Consider the following 17255-nt stretch of genomic DNA (forward strand, 5'->3'; position numbering starts at 1 on the left):
TCCTTCTATAACATTTCACAAGATTGGAGAACACAGAGAGAGGGATCTTTGACCATTCTTCTTTGCACAATCTTTCTAGATCATCCAGAGTCCTGGGTCCTCTCTCATGCACTCTCCTCTTTAGCTCACCCCACAGGTTTTCGATTGGGTTGAGGTCTGGGGACTGAGATGGCCATGGGAGGACCTTGAGTTTGTGACTGCTGAACCATTGTTGTGTAGATTTTGCCACATGTTTATGATCATTATCCTGCTGAAAGACCCAGTGACGAACCATCTTCAGCTTTCTGGCAGAGGCCATCAGGTTTTTATTTAAAATGTCCTAGTAGTTCAAAGCATTCATAATGCCATGCACCCTAACAAGGTTCCCAGGGCTTTGGAAGAGAAACAGCCCCAAAGCATCACAGATCCTCCACCATACTTCATGGTGGTGAAGGTGCTTTTCGGCATACTCATCTTTTGTTTTACGCCAGACCCACTTAGAGTGTTTGTTGCCAAAAAGCTCAATCTTAGTCTCATCTGACCAAAGCACACGATCCCAGTTGAAGTCCCAGTGCCGCTTAGCAAACTCCAGACGTTTACGTTTGTGAGTGTTAGTGAGAAAAGGCTTTTTCCTTGCATGCCTCCCAAACAGCTTGTTGGCATGTAGAGAGCGTCTGATGGTTTTTTTTGAGACTTCGTGACCCCAAGATGCCACTCTTTGATGCAATTCTGTGACAGTGAGTTTAGGACTTTTTTTTACTTATCTTACCATCCTCACTGTGCGTTGTGGCATGATAAACTTGGGACCTCTTCCAGCCTTGTTTGTCACTGTTCCAGTTGTTTTAAACGTCTTAATGATTCCTCTGACTGTAGATACGGGCAAGTTAAGGCCAGTGGCTATTTTCTTGTAGCCATTTCCTGACTTATGAAGGTCGACACACATCTGCCTTACTTGAATTGTGTGTTCTCTTGTCTTTGCCATGTTGACAAATGGGTAAGAGAATTAGGACTCTGTGTCACGTCATATTTATACTCCAGGGAAACAGGAAGTAATGAATTACTATTTCAAAGTTCCTAGATACCCTGACCAACTTTAGCAACTACAGAAAAATATATAAAAAAAAAAATCAATTACATTTTTCAGCGGAATTGTTAGGGGTTCCAATAATTGTGGGACGCATGATTTCAAGTTTTTTTTTCTAAATGTGTGATTTTTTTTTACCACCAAAATAATGTACTTAAATAAAAGGTTGGATTTTTCTTTTTTTTTGCATTTGAGTTCTATGTTGTTTAAAAAAAAGGAGAATTTTTAGAAGTCCATGACCCCATCTTAAACAGGGGTGCCAGTAATTGTGGAGGGCACTGTATATATATTATATATATATATATATATATATATATATATATATAGGGGACACGGTGGTGCGGTGGTGCGGTGGTTAGCACTGTCGCCTCACAGCAAGAAGGTTGTGGGTTCGTACCCCGGTTGGCCCGGCCTTTCTGTGTGGAGTTTGCATGTTCTCCCCGTGTCTGTGTGGGTTCTCTCCGGGTACTCCGGCTTCCTCCCGCCGACCAAAGACATGCGGGCTAGGTTTATTGGTGTCCCTAAATTGTCCGTAGGTGTGCATGTGTGAGTGAGTGGTTGTTTGTCTATGTGTGGCCCTGCGATGGACTGGCGACCTGTCCAGGGTGTACTCCGCCTCACGTATGCTGGGATTGGCTCCAGCCCCCACCGACCCTGTGCCGGGATGAGTGGTTGACGATGGATGGATGGATATATATATATATATATATATATATATATATATATATATATATATATTTTTTTTTTTTTTTTGTAGATTCTTCACTGATTGTTGGAGGCATCAAAACTATGAATGAACACATATGAAATTATGTATTTAAAAGTGAAATAACTGAAAATATGTCTTATATTTAAGATTCTTCAAAGTAGCCACCCTTTGCTTTTTTATTAATAAGGGAAATAATTCCACTAATGAACCCTGACAAGGCCCACCTGTGAAGGTAAAACCATTTCAGGTGACTACCTCATGAAGCTCATTGAGAGAACACCAAGGGTTTGCAGAGTTATCAAAAAAGCAAAGGGTGGCTACTTTGAGGAATCTAAAATATAAGACATGTTTTCAGTTATTTCACATTTTATTAAGTACATAATTCCTTATGTGTTCATTCATAGTTTTGATGCCTTCAGTGAGAATCTACAATGTAAATAGTCATGAAAATAAACAAACACATTGAATGAGAAGGTGTGTCCAAACTTTTGGCCTGTACTGTATATATATATATATATATATATATATATATATATATATATATATATATATATATATATATATATATATACAGTATGTATATATATATATATATATATATATATGCATGAGGAAAATGTATTTATCATAACTAATAACATACTACCTTAAATTCCTACAATTTATTTTCTTTCTTCCAGTGTCCGTAGTCACCACGTCACCGAGCTTCAGGAACTTCAGATCTACTTCTCTGGACCGTCGGGGTCGTGGTGACCAGGACTTTTAAAAACACAGGTATGGATCACAGGTTGGATGGTTCTGAATCAGTCTGTCTTCCTGTTTGTTACAGCAAATGACCTTTCAAATGTTTTCCTAGGAAAGAAAAAGTAATAAAGTGTTAATTCCATTTGATAAATGGCCATAATGTGAAAGTTTCTAAAGATGGAGTCTAGAGAGAAGTTTCCACATACAAACACCTCTGATTTTACCTCTGCTTTGTGTTTGAACTTGATAGATGACTCAATTTTAGATTAAAGTAATTCATACTTTTGAAACATTATCTTTGTAAAGGATCAGCCAGCCAGTTTAAGTCTATATTTTGCTCTGTGAAAACATCACTAAAGAGATAAACTGTATGTTATGGATTCTCTCTCAAGAAGTGATTAACTCTGATTAAAGTGATGTCATAAAGCAGGAATGTAACTGATCTAGTTTAGAGCCCCTGACCCCCACATATTAAACTCACTGTGGTTGATCTCTGACTTGTTCTTCCAGAAAACTCACAAGGTGCTCCATCCTCAACTCCTGGGAAGCCGTTACCATGGCAACGTGAGTATTACTTGCTAAAACAGCACAGTTTTAGTATTAAACACTGCTGGACCACATTTTACTACATGATGAGACAAGTCACTACATAAGAGACGTTGGTGGCGATACTTATACAGTATATGTCAACTATCTATATTGCAAAAAAGAGCCATGAGAATAATTCATAATAGAGGTCAACAGTGTGGTTCTGGAATTAACAATATCATTGACTGATTGATTGATTGATTGATTGATTGATTGATTGATTGATTGATTGATTGATTGACTTATTAGATTAGATTATCAGAGATAAAGTCTAGAGACAGTCTGAGGTAGACCGACCCCGAGCTCTGAAGATGTGAAACAAAGTTTCTGCTCTGGTAGAAGACATAAATCTGTATAAAATCAATCATTTGTTTTTTTATTTTATTCATAATCTTGTGGAGAAGTACTACACTACCCTCAATCCTAAGCCTAACGACGTCTGTGATTGGTCCAACTCACGGTTACCAAAATGTTTGCAGAACCTGCAAACAGCTAGAGCGAGCTGATACCACTGAAGTCTGTGATAGTTTCTGTACATAGTCTTGTTCCTTTGACGTTTCTTCAATATCCAAAAAATAATAAATTTGCCAAATTAAATGTCTTCTGGTCCTGATTCCTCTCGTAGCTGGTTGTCTTGGTTGCAGGGTTAAAACTCTTTATATCAACATTTAATGAAACATCAGCAATGTTGTAATATGTACTAGAAAGCAATACTTGAGTAAAAGTACAAGTATCGTACTAGAAAAAGACTTCGGTAGAAGTGAAAGTTACCTTTTATAATATTACTTAAGTAAAAGTCTTAAAGTATCTGATATATACTGTACTTAAGTATCAAAAGTAATTTTCTGATATTAAATGTACTTTTTAGAGCATTTAGAGCACTTTTTTTTAAAGCAAGTGGTTAGAACTTTCATTGTGGCTTTCTTATAGTAAAGCATAAAGCATATTCAGGGTTCCCATATCTTCTTAATCTCACTCATCAAATCAAAATCACATTCTTTTCTCTGACTTTTCAGGCACAATTATCTTAAGTTCAAAGAACAAACAGCAGATTTTTAGAGCTGACATCAATGTACAGAAACATTTCTTGCAACACGGGTGTATGACGTTATCTTCACCACTACCCTGTTCACCGAGTTCACCACTATAGTCAGGGTGGTCGCAGGGCTCAACATAAAAAAAAGTTTTGCTGGCCCCTTCTACATTTTTACTGGCCCTGAAAGAAATATCAGAGGTGTGATTGGAAAAGGACAAAAAAGCGGGAAAATATACGCCGTACCTATGCTTTAGAAAATGGTTCTAACCCAACTATAAATATATAAATTAATATATTAATACCCAGCTATAAATATATAAATTAATATATTAATACCCAGCTTGCCACTGCCACTGGATGTTGTGCCATTAGCAGCAAAGCTAGACCAGGGGTCATCAACTACATTTTTCCAAGGGACAGAATTTTTTTAAGCAGACACTCCAGGGGCCGGACTTTCAAATAAAGAAAATAAAATTATACCTAATACGCATCATCTTGTTTGATATTTTCACTTTCTTACTAAATTAATGCTATATTTATTCACATGTATTAGTGTAAGCAAACCCCTAAAAACATGGAAAATCCATAATGATAACTAGATAGGCTACTTAACTAGAAAATGATATCAGATTAGTCCTGTATGCCTAATTTGAAATAAGACAATTCTGTTGCTAAATAACCGGCAACATCGTCAAGAATGAAGAACGCGGCATCATTCACGTGCATATTAAGTAGCCACATGTATTTGTTTTGGTCTTAAAATACCTCCATAGGTTTACCGCTCCAGCAGAGAGGATGGCTCGTTTAGACAGCAGCTAGTTTACAAGAGTTTGTTCAAAGTTCAAGATTGGTTGCAAATTAATTCAATTCAATTCAATTTTTATTTATAGTATCAATTCATAACAATAGTTATCTTGAGACACTTTACATATAGAGTAGGTCTAGACCATACTCTATGATTTCCAAAACCCCAACAATTACAGTAATTCCCTCAAGAGCAAGCATTATTTCAGTCGTTATTGCGACAGTGGCAAGGAAAAACTCCCTTTTAGGAAGAAACCTCGGCAGACCCAGACTCTTGGTAGGCGGTGTCTGACGGGCCGGTTGGGGGTGTGATGAAGTGGCGATAATAGTCACATTAGAGATAACAGTGACTTTGAAGGTTATCGTGGAAGTTCATGTCATAGCAGGGCACCTTGTGTCATACTGAGTAGTGCAGTCCCCTATACCGGATCCTGACTACTCTGTGCATAGGAACATCACAGCAGGGCGTTGCGGGATGTAACGTGGTGCTGCAGAGCATGGGTGGATGCGGCGGATGCAGCAGGACGCAGCAGGACACGGCCGGGAATTGCAGAAAATCGCAGAGCATAGCTCTGCGAAGAAGAAACATAAGGACTCCGGGGAGTAAACTCCCCAGAGCTAGGTTAGTAACAAGCAATTCTGGGACAGGTTAGGTGGACCCTTCAACTCCTCGTTCCTTAACTATAAGCTTTATCAAAGAGGAGGGTTTTTAGTTTACTCTTAAATGTGGCGACGGTGTCTGCCCCTCGAACCCAGAGTGGGAGCTGGTTCCACAAAAGCGGAGCCTGATAGATGAAGGCCCTGGCCCCCAGTCTACTTCCAGAGACTCTAGGAACCACAAGTAGCCCCGCATTCCGGGAGCGCAGTGCTGTAGTGGGACAATACGTTACTAAGAGCTCTTCTAAGTATGATGGTGCTTGACCATTTAGAGCTTTGTAAGTCAGGAGGAGGATTTTAAATTCGATCCTAGATTTCACTGGAAGCCAGTGCAGAGAAGCTAATACAGGAGAAATATGATCTCTTCTCTTAGTTCTTGTCAGAACACGTGCTGCAGCATTCTGGATCAGCTGGAGAGTCTTAAGGGACTTATTTGGGCAACCTGATAATAAGAAATTGCAGTAATCTAGTCTAGAAGTAACGAATGCATGGACTAGTTTTTCAGCATCGTTTTGAGACAGGATATTCCTAATTTTTGCAATGTTACGAAGATGGAAAAAGGCTATTCTTGAGGTTTGTTTTAAGTGGGCGTTGAAGGATATATCCTAATCAAAAATAACTCCCAAATTTCTGACAGCAGTGCTGGAGGCCAGGGCAATACCATCCAGAGTAACTATATCTTTCGAAAACGAAGTTCGGTGGTGCGTTGGTCCTATCACAATAACTTCAGTTTTGTCTGAGTTTAACATCAGGAAATTGTGGGTCATCCAGGATTTTATATCCTCAATACACGTTTGAATTCTTGCTAACTGACCACTTTCATCTGGCTTAATTGACAGATATAATTGGGTATCGTCTGCGTAACAGTGATAGTTAATTGAGTGTTTCCTAATAATATTACCTAGAGGAAGCATATATAAGGAAAATAGAATTGGTCCAAGCACTGAGCCTTGAGGAACACCATGGCTAACTTTAGCGTGCTTGGAGGGTTTATCGTGAACATTAACAAATTGGGATCGCTCAGAGAAATAGGACTTAAACCAGCTTAGTGCGATTCCTTTTATGCCAAGTAAGTGTTCCAGTCTCTGTAACAGGATGGTATGGTCAATAGTGTCAAATGCAGCACTAAGATCTAGTAGAACAAGTATGGAGACAAGTCCTTTGTCTGGAGCTGTTAGAAGGTCGTTAGTAATTTTCACAAGTGCCGTCTCTGTGCTATGATTCTTTCTAAATCCTGATTGAAAATCATCAAATAAACTGTTGCTGTATAGAAAATCACATAACTGATTAGCAACCACTTTCTCAAGGATCTTGGATAGAAAGGGAAGGTTAGATATAGGTCTATAGTTTGCTAAGACCTCAGGATCTAGGGTGGGTTTTTTCAGAAGAGGTTTTATCACAGCAATTTTAAATGACTGCGGTACATAACCTGTTAATAGAGACATATTGATCATATCTAGTAATGAAGTGTTATCCACAGGTAACGCTTCTTTGAGTAGCCTCGTTGGGATGGGGTCTAAGAGACAGGTAGTTGGCTTAGCTGAGGATATCTTTAACATTAATTGTTGAAGGTCTATAGGATAAAAGCAGTCTAAGTATATGTCGGGACTAGTCGTTCTTTCTAGCGGTCCTGCATTTAAAGAGGAACTGTTAGAAGTTAAGGGCAAAAGGTGATGAATTTTATCTCTAATTGTTATAATTTTATCATTAAAGAAGGTCATGAAGTCATCACTACTCAGAGCTAGAGGAATAGATGGCTCAGTAGAGCTGTGACTATCTGTCAGCCTGGCTACAGTGCTGAAAAGGAACCTTGGGTTGTTCTTATTTTCTTCTATTAGTGAAGAGTAATAGTCTTATCTGGCCTTTCTTAGGGCCTTCCTATAGGTTTTGAGACTTTCTTGCCAAACCAAGCGGGATTCTTCCACTTTGGTGGAGCGCCACTTACTTTCGAGGTTTCGCGAGATTTGTTTTAATTTGCGAGTTTGGGAGTTATACCAAGGAGCTGTTTTCCTTCGCTTTATCGTCCTCTTTTTAAGAGGAGCGACAGAGTCTAAGGTCGTCCGTAGGCAAGTCGTAGCACCGTCTACAAATGTATCAATTTGAGAGGGACTGAGGTTAACATAGAGGTCCTCTGTTATGTTAAGGCACGACATAGAGTGGAATGCTGTTGGAATATCTTCCTTAAATTTAGCTACAGCACTGTCAGATAGGCATCTAGTGTAGAAGCTATTATCTGGTTTAGTATGGTCAGGTAGCAAGAATTCAAAAGTAATTAAAAAATGATCTGATAATACCAGATTCTGCGGAAATATTATTAAATCCTTAATTTCAATACCATATGCCAGCACAAGGTCGAGGGTGTGGTTAAAACAGTGCGTCGCCTTGTGCACACTCTGACTGAAACCGATTGAATCCAGTAATGAGTTGAAAGCAGTAGTAAGGCTATTGCTGTCAACGTCCACATGGATATTAAAATCACCTACAATAAGTCTGATTTAAGCACTACACATGATAAAAACTCTGAGAATTCAGATAAAAATTCAGAATACGGACCAGGAGCTCGGTAGACAACAACAAATATAATTGGCTGTTCTGATTTCCGTGTTGGATGTTGAAGATTAAGAAGAAGGCTTTCAAAAGAGTTATAATGTAGTTTGGGTTTAGGGTTAATTAACAGGCTTGAATCAAATATGGCTGCAACTCCCCCTCCTCGGCCTGAGCCTCTAGGAATTTGAGAATTAATATGACTGGGAGGAGTCGCTTCATTTAGACTAACATATTCTTCATGGCCCAGCCAGGTTTCAGTAAGACAGAATAGATCAATTTGATTATCAGATATCAATTAATTTGCTAGTACTGCTTTAGAAGACAGAGATCTGCTATTTAGTAATCCACATCTCATTTTCCTATCCTTTTCTATCATTGCATTGGTAGTTTTAATTCCAATTAGGTTGTTAAGTATTGCCCCTCTATTCACCACTTTGTGTGGTCTGTTGTTGATTATAATTGGAATAGTACTAGTACTACATGTTACTGGAATAGTACTAGTACTACACGTTACTGGAATAATACTAGTACTACATGTTATCCTACAGAAAACGTTTTCAGATTCATCCACTTGTATAGTGCTATCAGGATCAATACCTGGGGGACATGAATCTGTGATATTAAGACAAACAGACTACAAAATGACATCTTTCATTTTAGCTCGTTTGTGAAGTCACTATTTTCAGAGTAGAGCTGTGTTTGCACAGCGCGGTGGACGAGAGTGGACAGCGCAGACTGAAATATAGTTTCTACGTGTTTCTGCCTGTAGAACAGGTACGTGGGTTATTCATAAATATTGACTCTTTAATCATGGAGGTTTTATTGTAGGCTACCTACTTACAGTAACGAGTGTAGCGTTAGTTCATCTGTGCCATCGGCGGTAAATAATCCTCGGTAACGTTTCCATTCAGTAGGCTACATGTGCTGCGTGAAGTAACGCACACACCAGTGACTGTGGCTGCAACCAGCCCGACATACGTTTTTACATCGGGCCATTGCTTATGTCGAGCCTGGTGGTCTACGATAAAGGGAGGTCCTCCAGAGGTGCTCGTGCTTCCATGGCGGTTAGTGTTGACGAACTGACCGAAGAGCCGGTTAATTAACTCGACTCGTGTCACTGAGCCGGGACAATCGAGTGTCATACGTTAATGAACCGACTCACTCCTGTTTTTTTCTTTTACTTCATTCGTGCTGTTGGCATTATATATATGTCAATGGTTGGCTGTAGCTGGTATTCTTCTGCTACTGTTTGTGTAGTATCTAGCTCATTAGCGCCTCCACTGGACTGGAGTGGTGGTGGTAGAATCAATCAGGAAATTAGCTACTAATGCCCTAATGCCTAGACCCTATGACTAACGAGACCGAATGTGACTTAACAGGCCGGCCGCTAGAGTCTAATGTAACCGTGCAAGGTGCCGGCCGCTAGAGTCTAATGTAACCGTGCAACGTGCCGGCCGCTAGTGTCTAATGTAACCGTGCAACCTGCCGGCCGCTAGAGTCTAATGTAACCGTACACCTGCAGCGTCCGCGCGTCCTAGAGTCTATTAACCGCTGCGACCTGCGGCCGCTCGAGTCTAATGTAACCGTGCAACCTGCCGGCCGCTCGAGTCTAATGTAACCGTGCAACCTGCCGGCCGCTCGAGTCTAATGTAACCGTGCAACCTGCCGGCCGCTCGAGTCTAATGTAACCGTGCAACCTGCCGGCCGCTCGAGTCTAATGTAACCGTGCAACCTGCCGGCCGCTCGAGTCTAATGTAACCGTGCAACCTGCCGGCCACTAGAGTCTAATGTAACTGTTCAACGTGCCGGCCGCTAGAGTCTAATGTAACCGTGCAACCTGCCGGCCGCTAGAGTCTAATGTAACCGTGCAACCTGCCGGCCGCTCGAGTCTAATGTAACCGTGCAACCTGCCGGCCGCTAGAGTCTAATGTAACCGTGCAAGGTGCCGGCCGCTAGAGTCTAATGTAACCGTGCAACGTGCCGGCCACTAGAGTCTAATGTAACCGTGCAACCTGCCGGCCGCTAGAGTCTAATGTAACCGTGCAACCTGCCGGCCGCTAGAGTCTAATGTAACCGTGCGACCTGCCCGCCGCTAGAGTCTATCGTAACCGCGCGACCTGCCGGCCGCTCGAGTCTAATGTAACCGTGCAACCGCGCCGCGCTAGAGTCTAATGTAACCGCGGTAACCGGCCCGCTCGAAGTCTAATGTAATCAAGCGGTGTCTTGGTTCTCAGCAAGTTTGAGTTATTAACCGAGCCTTGTTTCTGGTGCATCTTTCTAGGATTGTGTTCATGGCAATTCACGCATTATCAATGCGGAAGTACAGTACATCACATACAAATACAAGTCATGTTATTTTGGTAGTTATGTTAAGTTAAATGTTAGAGAAGTGAATGTTGCTACGTTGTAGCTAGGCTAGGCTATCACAAGGAGACCGCGCACCAGGCTACTGAACGAGACCGTAAGGACCGTAACCAAGGGTACTGCATGAGTCTATATTCAAACGGGTGTCTAGGTTCTCGGCACATTTGAGTTATCAACTGATATCAGAAGCCTTTATTTCTCCTGCATCTTAGATGATTGTGTACATACAAATTCATAGACTACATTATCGATGGATATCACATACAAATGCACGTCATGTTATCTTAGGAGTAATGTTAAGTTAACTGTTTGTTACGTGATAGGTAGGTCTGTCACCATTGTGCACCAGGCTACTGAACGAGACCGTAACCGTGGCTAATGCATGAGTCATGTAATCAAACGGGTGTCTAGGTTCTCGGCAAGTTAGAGTTATCAACCGATAGCAGAAGCCTTTATGTCTCGTGCATTTTAGAATTGTGTTCATGGAAATTCATATGCTACATTACCAAGGGGAAAGTATTATATCACATACAAATACACATAATGTTATGTAAAGTTAAACGCGATCCCCCCCCGAATCTATTAACTCGGTAGGCCAACCAACGACCGTCCGGTTGAACCGACTCCCGTAAAAGAGTCGGTTATCCCATCACTAATGGCGTTTTCAGTTGTGCGTCCTCCTCCTCCTTTAGCAACAAACAAGCTGAAATAGAGACATGGCGTATGGAGCGTGCGTAATGCAATCTAGGAGCAGTGATTCGCCAAACCTCCCTTATTGCAGTTGCACACATTTCTTCTAATTTTATTTTTTAGTAACGAGTAATGAAGATGCTTAGTGGAAATATAACGGAGTAAAAGTATACATTTTATCTAGGAAATGTAGTGAAGTAAAAGTGAAAGTTGACATAAATTTAAGTAAAGTACAGATAGGCCTACGTGAAATTTCTACTTAAGTACAGTAACAAAGTATTTGTACTCCATTACATTACAACACTGAACATCAGAGCCGTTTAAAAAGTAGGCGGTCACTGTTGAGCTTCCTTTGACAATTCTTCAGTTTAAAAAAAAATAAGAAACGTGCCAAATAAAATGTTTGATGCTCCTGATTCCTCTCGTAGCTGGTTGTCTTGGTTCCAGGGTTAAAACACAGATACACACACATCAGAGCCATTTAAAAAGTGGGCGGTCACTGTTGAGCTCTATACCATTTTTAGGGATCACACACGTTCATTATTCTTCAAATCAAAAACATTGATATTCACTGATCTGGTTCATTTTCAAACAGCACAATTATTTACAATTTGTTCTATGGTGAATAAATACATATGTATAAATGTATGTTTTCTTTTTTGTGTGTGGGTATATACATATGTAAAGCATATGTTTAGATAGGATATGATATAAATATGAAAAATAAGAAACGTGCCAAATAAAATGTTTGATGCTCCTGATTCCTCTCGTAGCTGGTTGTCTTGGTTCCAGGGTTAAAACACAGATACACACACATCAGAGCCATTTAAAAAGTGGGCGGTCACTGTTGAGCTCTATACCATTTTTAGGGATCACACACGTTCATTATTCTTCAAATCAAAACATTGATATTCACTGATCTGGTTCATTTTCAAACAGCACAATTATTTACAATTTGTTCTATGGTGAATAAATACATATGTATAAATGTATGTTTTCTTTTTTGTGTGTGGGTATATACATATGTAAAGCATATGATTAGATAGGATATGATATAAATATGAAGCCGTTCTGATGATCGTTAATGAGTAGTGGAGTAGGGGAAGGATTAAAGGGGATTAAATAGAGTTATCCTTCCTATTCCTTTTGGATATTTTAAGTTAATATTGTTTTTGTATTCTTAGCTTTTATTGTATTATTTTGCACATGTTTGAGCTAAAACCTTCGTACATTCAGAGAACTAACTAAACAAATCAAATCAGGTCTGTTTTTTACTTAAGTGGCAATCAGGGGCGATCCTAGGATCAGAGCTTTAGGAGTGCCTGGTAGACTTTTAATGTAGTTTTTTAATGGTCTTCTGTGCCATTTTGCATTTTAAAATCATTTTGGACAATCGTGATAGAGGGAACACTGAATTGTTACATTCAGAGAAAACTTACTTTAATGCTGAGCCACAAGGCTGTTAAAGGTCAGGTGGTATTACAAATGAAATCAGATATTTATATACGAAAAAGCAGACATTTCCAAAATACAGCATCAATAACTTTTGAAAATTAGAACTTTTTTTAGAGCACTTTTTTTCTGAAAATGGCTCAGAAATATTTCTGATTGATCTAGGCGTCTAGACTCTTGGTTTAGTTTCACGATGCTTTGATATTTCTAAAGCCAAACTTCTAAGTTTACAATAGATTAACACAGACATTTTTATCAATTATATATTTAGAGCTGTAGGGATCAAGTTTAGGGGTACTTCTGCACCCCTAAAAAAAGGGCTAATATCACCCCAGGTGACAATCCTTAAGATTTCAGTTCTGGTTGATTTAGAATTTCTATTTGAGTTAAAACAATGTAATTGTGCTGAAAGTTTATATTTATACATTATATTTACATTTTATGGTCTGGAATATTATTGTTTATAAGTGAGCTTCAGGTTTTCACAATTGTGTGAATAAATCCATTTTTATTGTGAATACAATGGAGTTTTTTTTCTCCAAGAGATGTTGAGGCCAGACACCCAGTTCATGATACTGCCAATATATAAATATTGCAATACTTTAATCAGTGGACTGTAGACTAAATTAGCATAATTACTTCCTTAAGTGATTTATAGGGACTTAACAAAACTTTATTTAAAAGAAATTCTCCAGATTACAGCAAGAACCAGACCAGATATATTTTTAAATAATAGTTTCAATATCAAATGTATGTTATGGTCACTTGCATTACTACATTATTACATCATTATATTACTAGCACTGTTTTATTAAACAGTCTCTAACATGTCAGTGTCAGAGTACATGTGTTTCAATTTAGACTTTATTTAACTATATCTTTTAGTTCTAATATTATTTTGAATGATGACATAATATCTGATGATGTGTAAGTGCTTAGTTTATAGATAGTTTCATATTTTGAGCATTCACCAGTTAAAATAGTTTGGCCCCAGTAGGTGGAGTGATATTATTTAATTTCATTGTTTAGCTCTGGTCTTTACTTTTCTACAGGAACACATCATCCAAGTATGACTACATCCACAACAAAGTTCTTATCCAATTAGGATGTCCTGCTGTCTACCAGCTGAAACCAAAGAAAGAGAACATTGGAACTCTGACTAGAATGACTCTTGGTGAAAAAAATCCAAACAAGCAAAACAAAACCATCTTACTTGTTGGTGAAACAGGAGCAGGAAAATCTACTCTGATCAACGCTCTGGTCAACTACGCCATGGGAGTGAAGTGGGAGGATGATGTCTGGTTTCAGATCGTAGAAGACGAGAAGAGAAGTCAATCAGAAAGTCAGACATCAGATGTGATGGTGTACCAGATCTTTGGTTTTGAAGGTAAACCTCTGCCCTACTCTCTGACCATCATCGATACTCCTGGATATGGAGACATCAGAGGGATCGAATATGATGACATCATCAGGCAAAGATTATTAGACTTGTTCCAGTCAGAAGATGGAGTTCATGAGATTAATGCAGTGGGTCTGGTGATGAAAGGGAGTGAGAATCGCCTGAGTGACCGACTGAGGTACATCTTTGATTCAGTGATCTCTCCGTTTGGAAAAAACATGGAGAAGAACATTGTCGCCCTCATCACACACTCAGATGGTGTGACAGCTGAAAATGTTCTGAAAGCTCTCAAGGAGGCAAACATTAAATGTGCCAAAGATGAAGATGGTGATACTGTTCATTTTATGTTCAACAACCGCCAGACAATACAGAAAACAAAGAAAAATAATGTTGCTCTAAAAAGTGCATGGGACTTAACAATGGACCAAATAAGTCAGTTTGCTGATTTCCTGACCAAACAATCCCCTCAAAGCCTGATGACAACTATTGAAGTTATGAAATACCAAACCAGACTGACAGCCTGCATCAACAACCTGCAGGACAGAATCAAGTTGATTGATCTAAAACAGACAGAAATTCAACAGACTCAGGAAGCTCTGAAGAAACATGAAGAAGAGATGAAGAACAATGAGAAGTTCACTGTAGAAGTTGATGAGCCCTACAAAGTTAAACAAAAAGTCGGCAGAGAGAGGAGGTGGTGGGCACTTGGGTTAAATTATGGAGGAGCTGTCTGCTGTACTGTCTGTGAGGAGAACTGTCACTATCCATGCACACTGGCCTGGTATCCAAAACACTGTGAGGTCATAAAAGATGGCCGCTGCACTGTCTGTACCGGGAAGTGTCCTGTATCAGTTCATGTGAAGGAAGAACAGTGCATTAACTGTGCGGGTAAGTGTTCAGATGAATCAAGTCATGTCAAAACCCCCTGGATCTATGTGACCAAGACAAGGAAAGTTCAGAAGACCCTGAAAGAAATGAAGGAGAAGTATGAAAAGATCAAAGCAGGAGAGGAGGACAAGTCAAGCCTTTTTGAAACTCTTCAAAAAAACATCAAAGAACTTCAGAAAGAAAAAGATCGGTTGTTGGCAGGAGGTGAGATAAAGTCGAGACTTTTGGAAACTCTTGAGAACAACATGGATGAACTTCAGAAAGAAAAAGATCAGTGGTTGGAGGAGTCCTTTCAGCATGTTGTCAAACTGAAGCAGATCGCCCTGAATGTTAATTCACTGTCCACTCATGTCCACTTGGACTTCCTGATTGAGAAGATGAAGGAGAAAGGAGACACAGAGAAGAAGAAGAAACTGGAAGAGATGCAGAGTCAAATGGTTAAAGATGAAGGAATCAAGGCAGCGATGCGCTACGGGTTTGGTAAACTAAGATAAGCAGTTGGTAAAGAAGTAACCTAGTGATGATGTAGATCAGTGGTTCTCAACCTTTTTTGTGCCAGCGCCCCCCTATCCATTATCCCGGTCCCTAACGCCCCCCATCAAATATTATGTAGGCTAATTGCCCCGGATATTAATGATTACGCCCTAATATAGGCCTATTATTGTTGTTACTATTGTTATTAAAAATAATCAATAAATCAAATCATTGAATGACAAACAACACATGTATTAGTTTCCCAGGTATCAAAAAAGCCATGTGAATAGAAATATATATTTTTTTAAATGCAACCATTTGACATTCAAATTAAATAACAGCAGCCAATCAGAACTACTAGATATGTAACATTCAAACTATAATTAGGTATTATCAAAAGGCATGCTGCATGGTGTGAACCTCAGCACCTTTATAAGATGACTATAATTTGAATGTCCTTTTTTGGTTGTGAAGTGACCTTGGGTGTCATGAAAGGCGCTTTAAATAATATGTATTATTATTACAAACACTAACAGTAGCCAATCAGAAACAGCTAGCAATTTAACATTCAAATCTATTTTTCATTCAAATTGTTCCAACGGAAAACAAGCTTGCACTTATCAAGGGGTAAAAGCAGGATTACACGCACGCACGCTCGCACACACACACACACACACACACACACACACACACACACACACACACACACACACAGAAACAAGGTTTTCATTTTGGTGATGACAAACGACACCTACTGCCGAATGGAAATAAGTTTACAACCTTTGAAAGTTAGTGAGAGCCCTTTGTTGATGCTTAGAAGAGTATAAGTTAGAAGAGTCTAGGTTAGAAGAGTCTAGGTTAGAAGAGTCTAGGATTGAAGAGTCTAGGTTTGAAGAGTCTAGGTTTTAAGAGTCTAGGTTTGAAGAGTCTAGGTTAGAAGAGTCTAGGTTAGAAGAGTCTAGGATTGAAGAGTCTAGGATTGAAGAGTCTAGGTTTGAAGAGTCTAGGTTTGAAGAGTCTAGGTTAGAAGAGTCTAGGTTAGAAGAGTCTAGGTTAGAAGAGTCTAGGATTGAAGAGTCTAGGTTTGAAAGTCTAGGTTTGCTATCGCCCTGTCTTCGGCAATAACAGCGCAAAAAAACGTTTGGAGAAGCGCAACCCCACATCGCTCTGCGTTTTGAGGAGGTGGAGTCCCGTTACAGTAAACAGCACGACATCTCTGCCTCTATCGCTTCAACAAGAAAGTTTTAAAACAGCAAACACAAGCCCTGAATTGCCCGGAGTTTGGGGGACAGCTAAATGTTTGCCAAACAACAAAGCACAGTCGATATCTCTCGCCAGCAAAAAAAAAAAATCTGTCGCTCGTCTCTTTTTTCTTTTTCTTCGTCAAATTAAGCTGCTTTCAGGTACAGTAGGAAACGTTGGGTTCTATAAAAGATCTGACGAAAAACTGTTACTGTGAAATATAAAGTATACTTGTGCTACATTGGGGGATTAAAGAATACAACAGGACGTCGCACACCCTGCGGCGATTGGTGTTTTTCTGAACGCAGCTTCAGCGCGAAATACGGAGCTCATTTAAGACGATGCTCTGACGTCCCGTTTCCATGAAGGCAGCACGGAGCTGCCGAACAATGATCCACCGTCTCGTCCAGTTGCAGTGCCGTGAACTGGCAGGTTTTAATGTTGCAGAAAACTGTTTTTTGCAAGTAGTTTAAGTGTAAACATGTATTGTTATTGTGAATCTTTGGTTTAAACTAGTTTTCAAACAAACGCCCCCAAGGGCACCTCAACGCCCCCCTTTCCAAAATATTGCTTCCAACGCCCCCCATCATCTTCTGAA

General features: G+C 39.6%; 1 protein-coding gene across 1 annotated transcript; it reads left to right on the forward strand.

Annotated features, from left to right (window-relative positions):
- Nucleotides 1-2522: 2522 nt before the first annotated feature.
- Nucleotides 2523-15531, forward strand: LOC120545261. Its single transcript, XM_039779451.1, has 3 exons — nt 2523-2546; nt 3027-3080; nt 13707-15531. Exons 2-3 carry the CDS (start codon nt 3073-3075, stop codon nt 15433-15435), a joined length of 1737 nt encoding a protein of 578 aa, XP_039635385.1. The 5' UTR covers nt 2523-2546; nt 3027-3072; the 3' UTR covers nt 15436-15531.
- The last annotated feature ends 1724 nt before the right edge of the window (nt 15532-17255 follow it).

Source organism: Perca fluviatilis, chromosome 17 (assembly GCF_010015445.1).
Source record: "Perca fluviatilis chromosome 17, GENO_Pfluv_1.0, whole genome shotgun sequence".
In the NCBI taxonomy this organism is placed as follows: domain Eukaryota; kingdom Metazoa; phylum Chordata; class Actinopteri; order Perciformes; family Percidae; genus Perca; species Perca fluviatilis.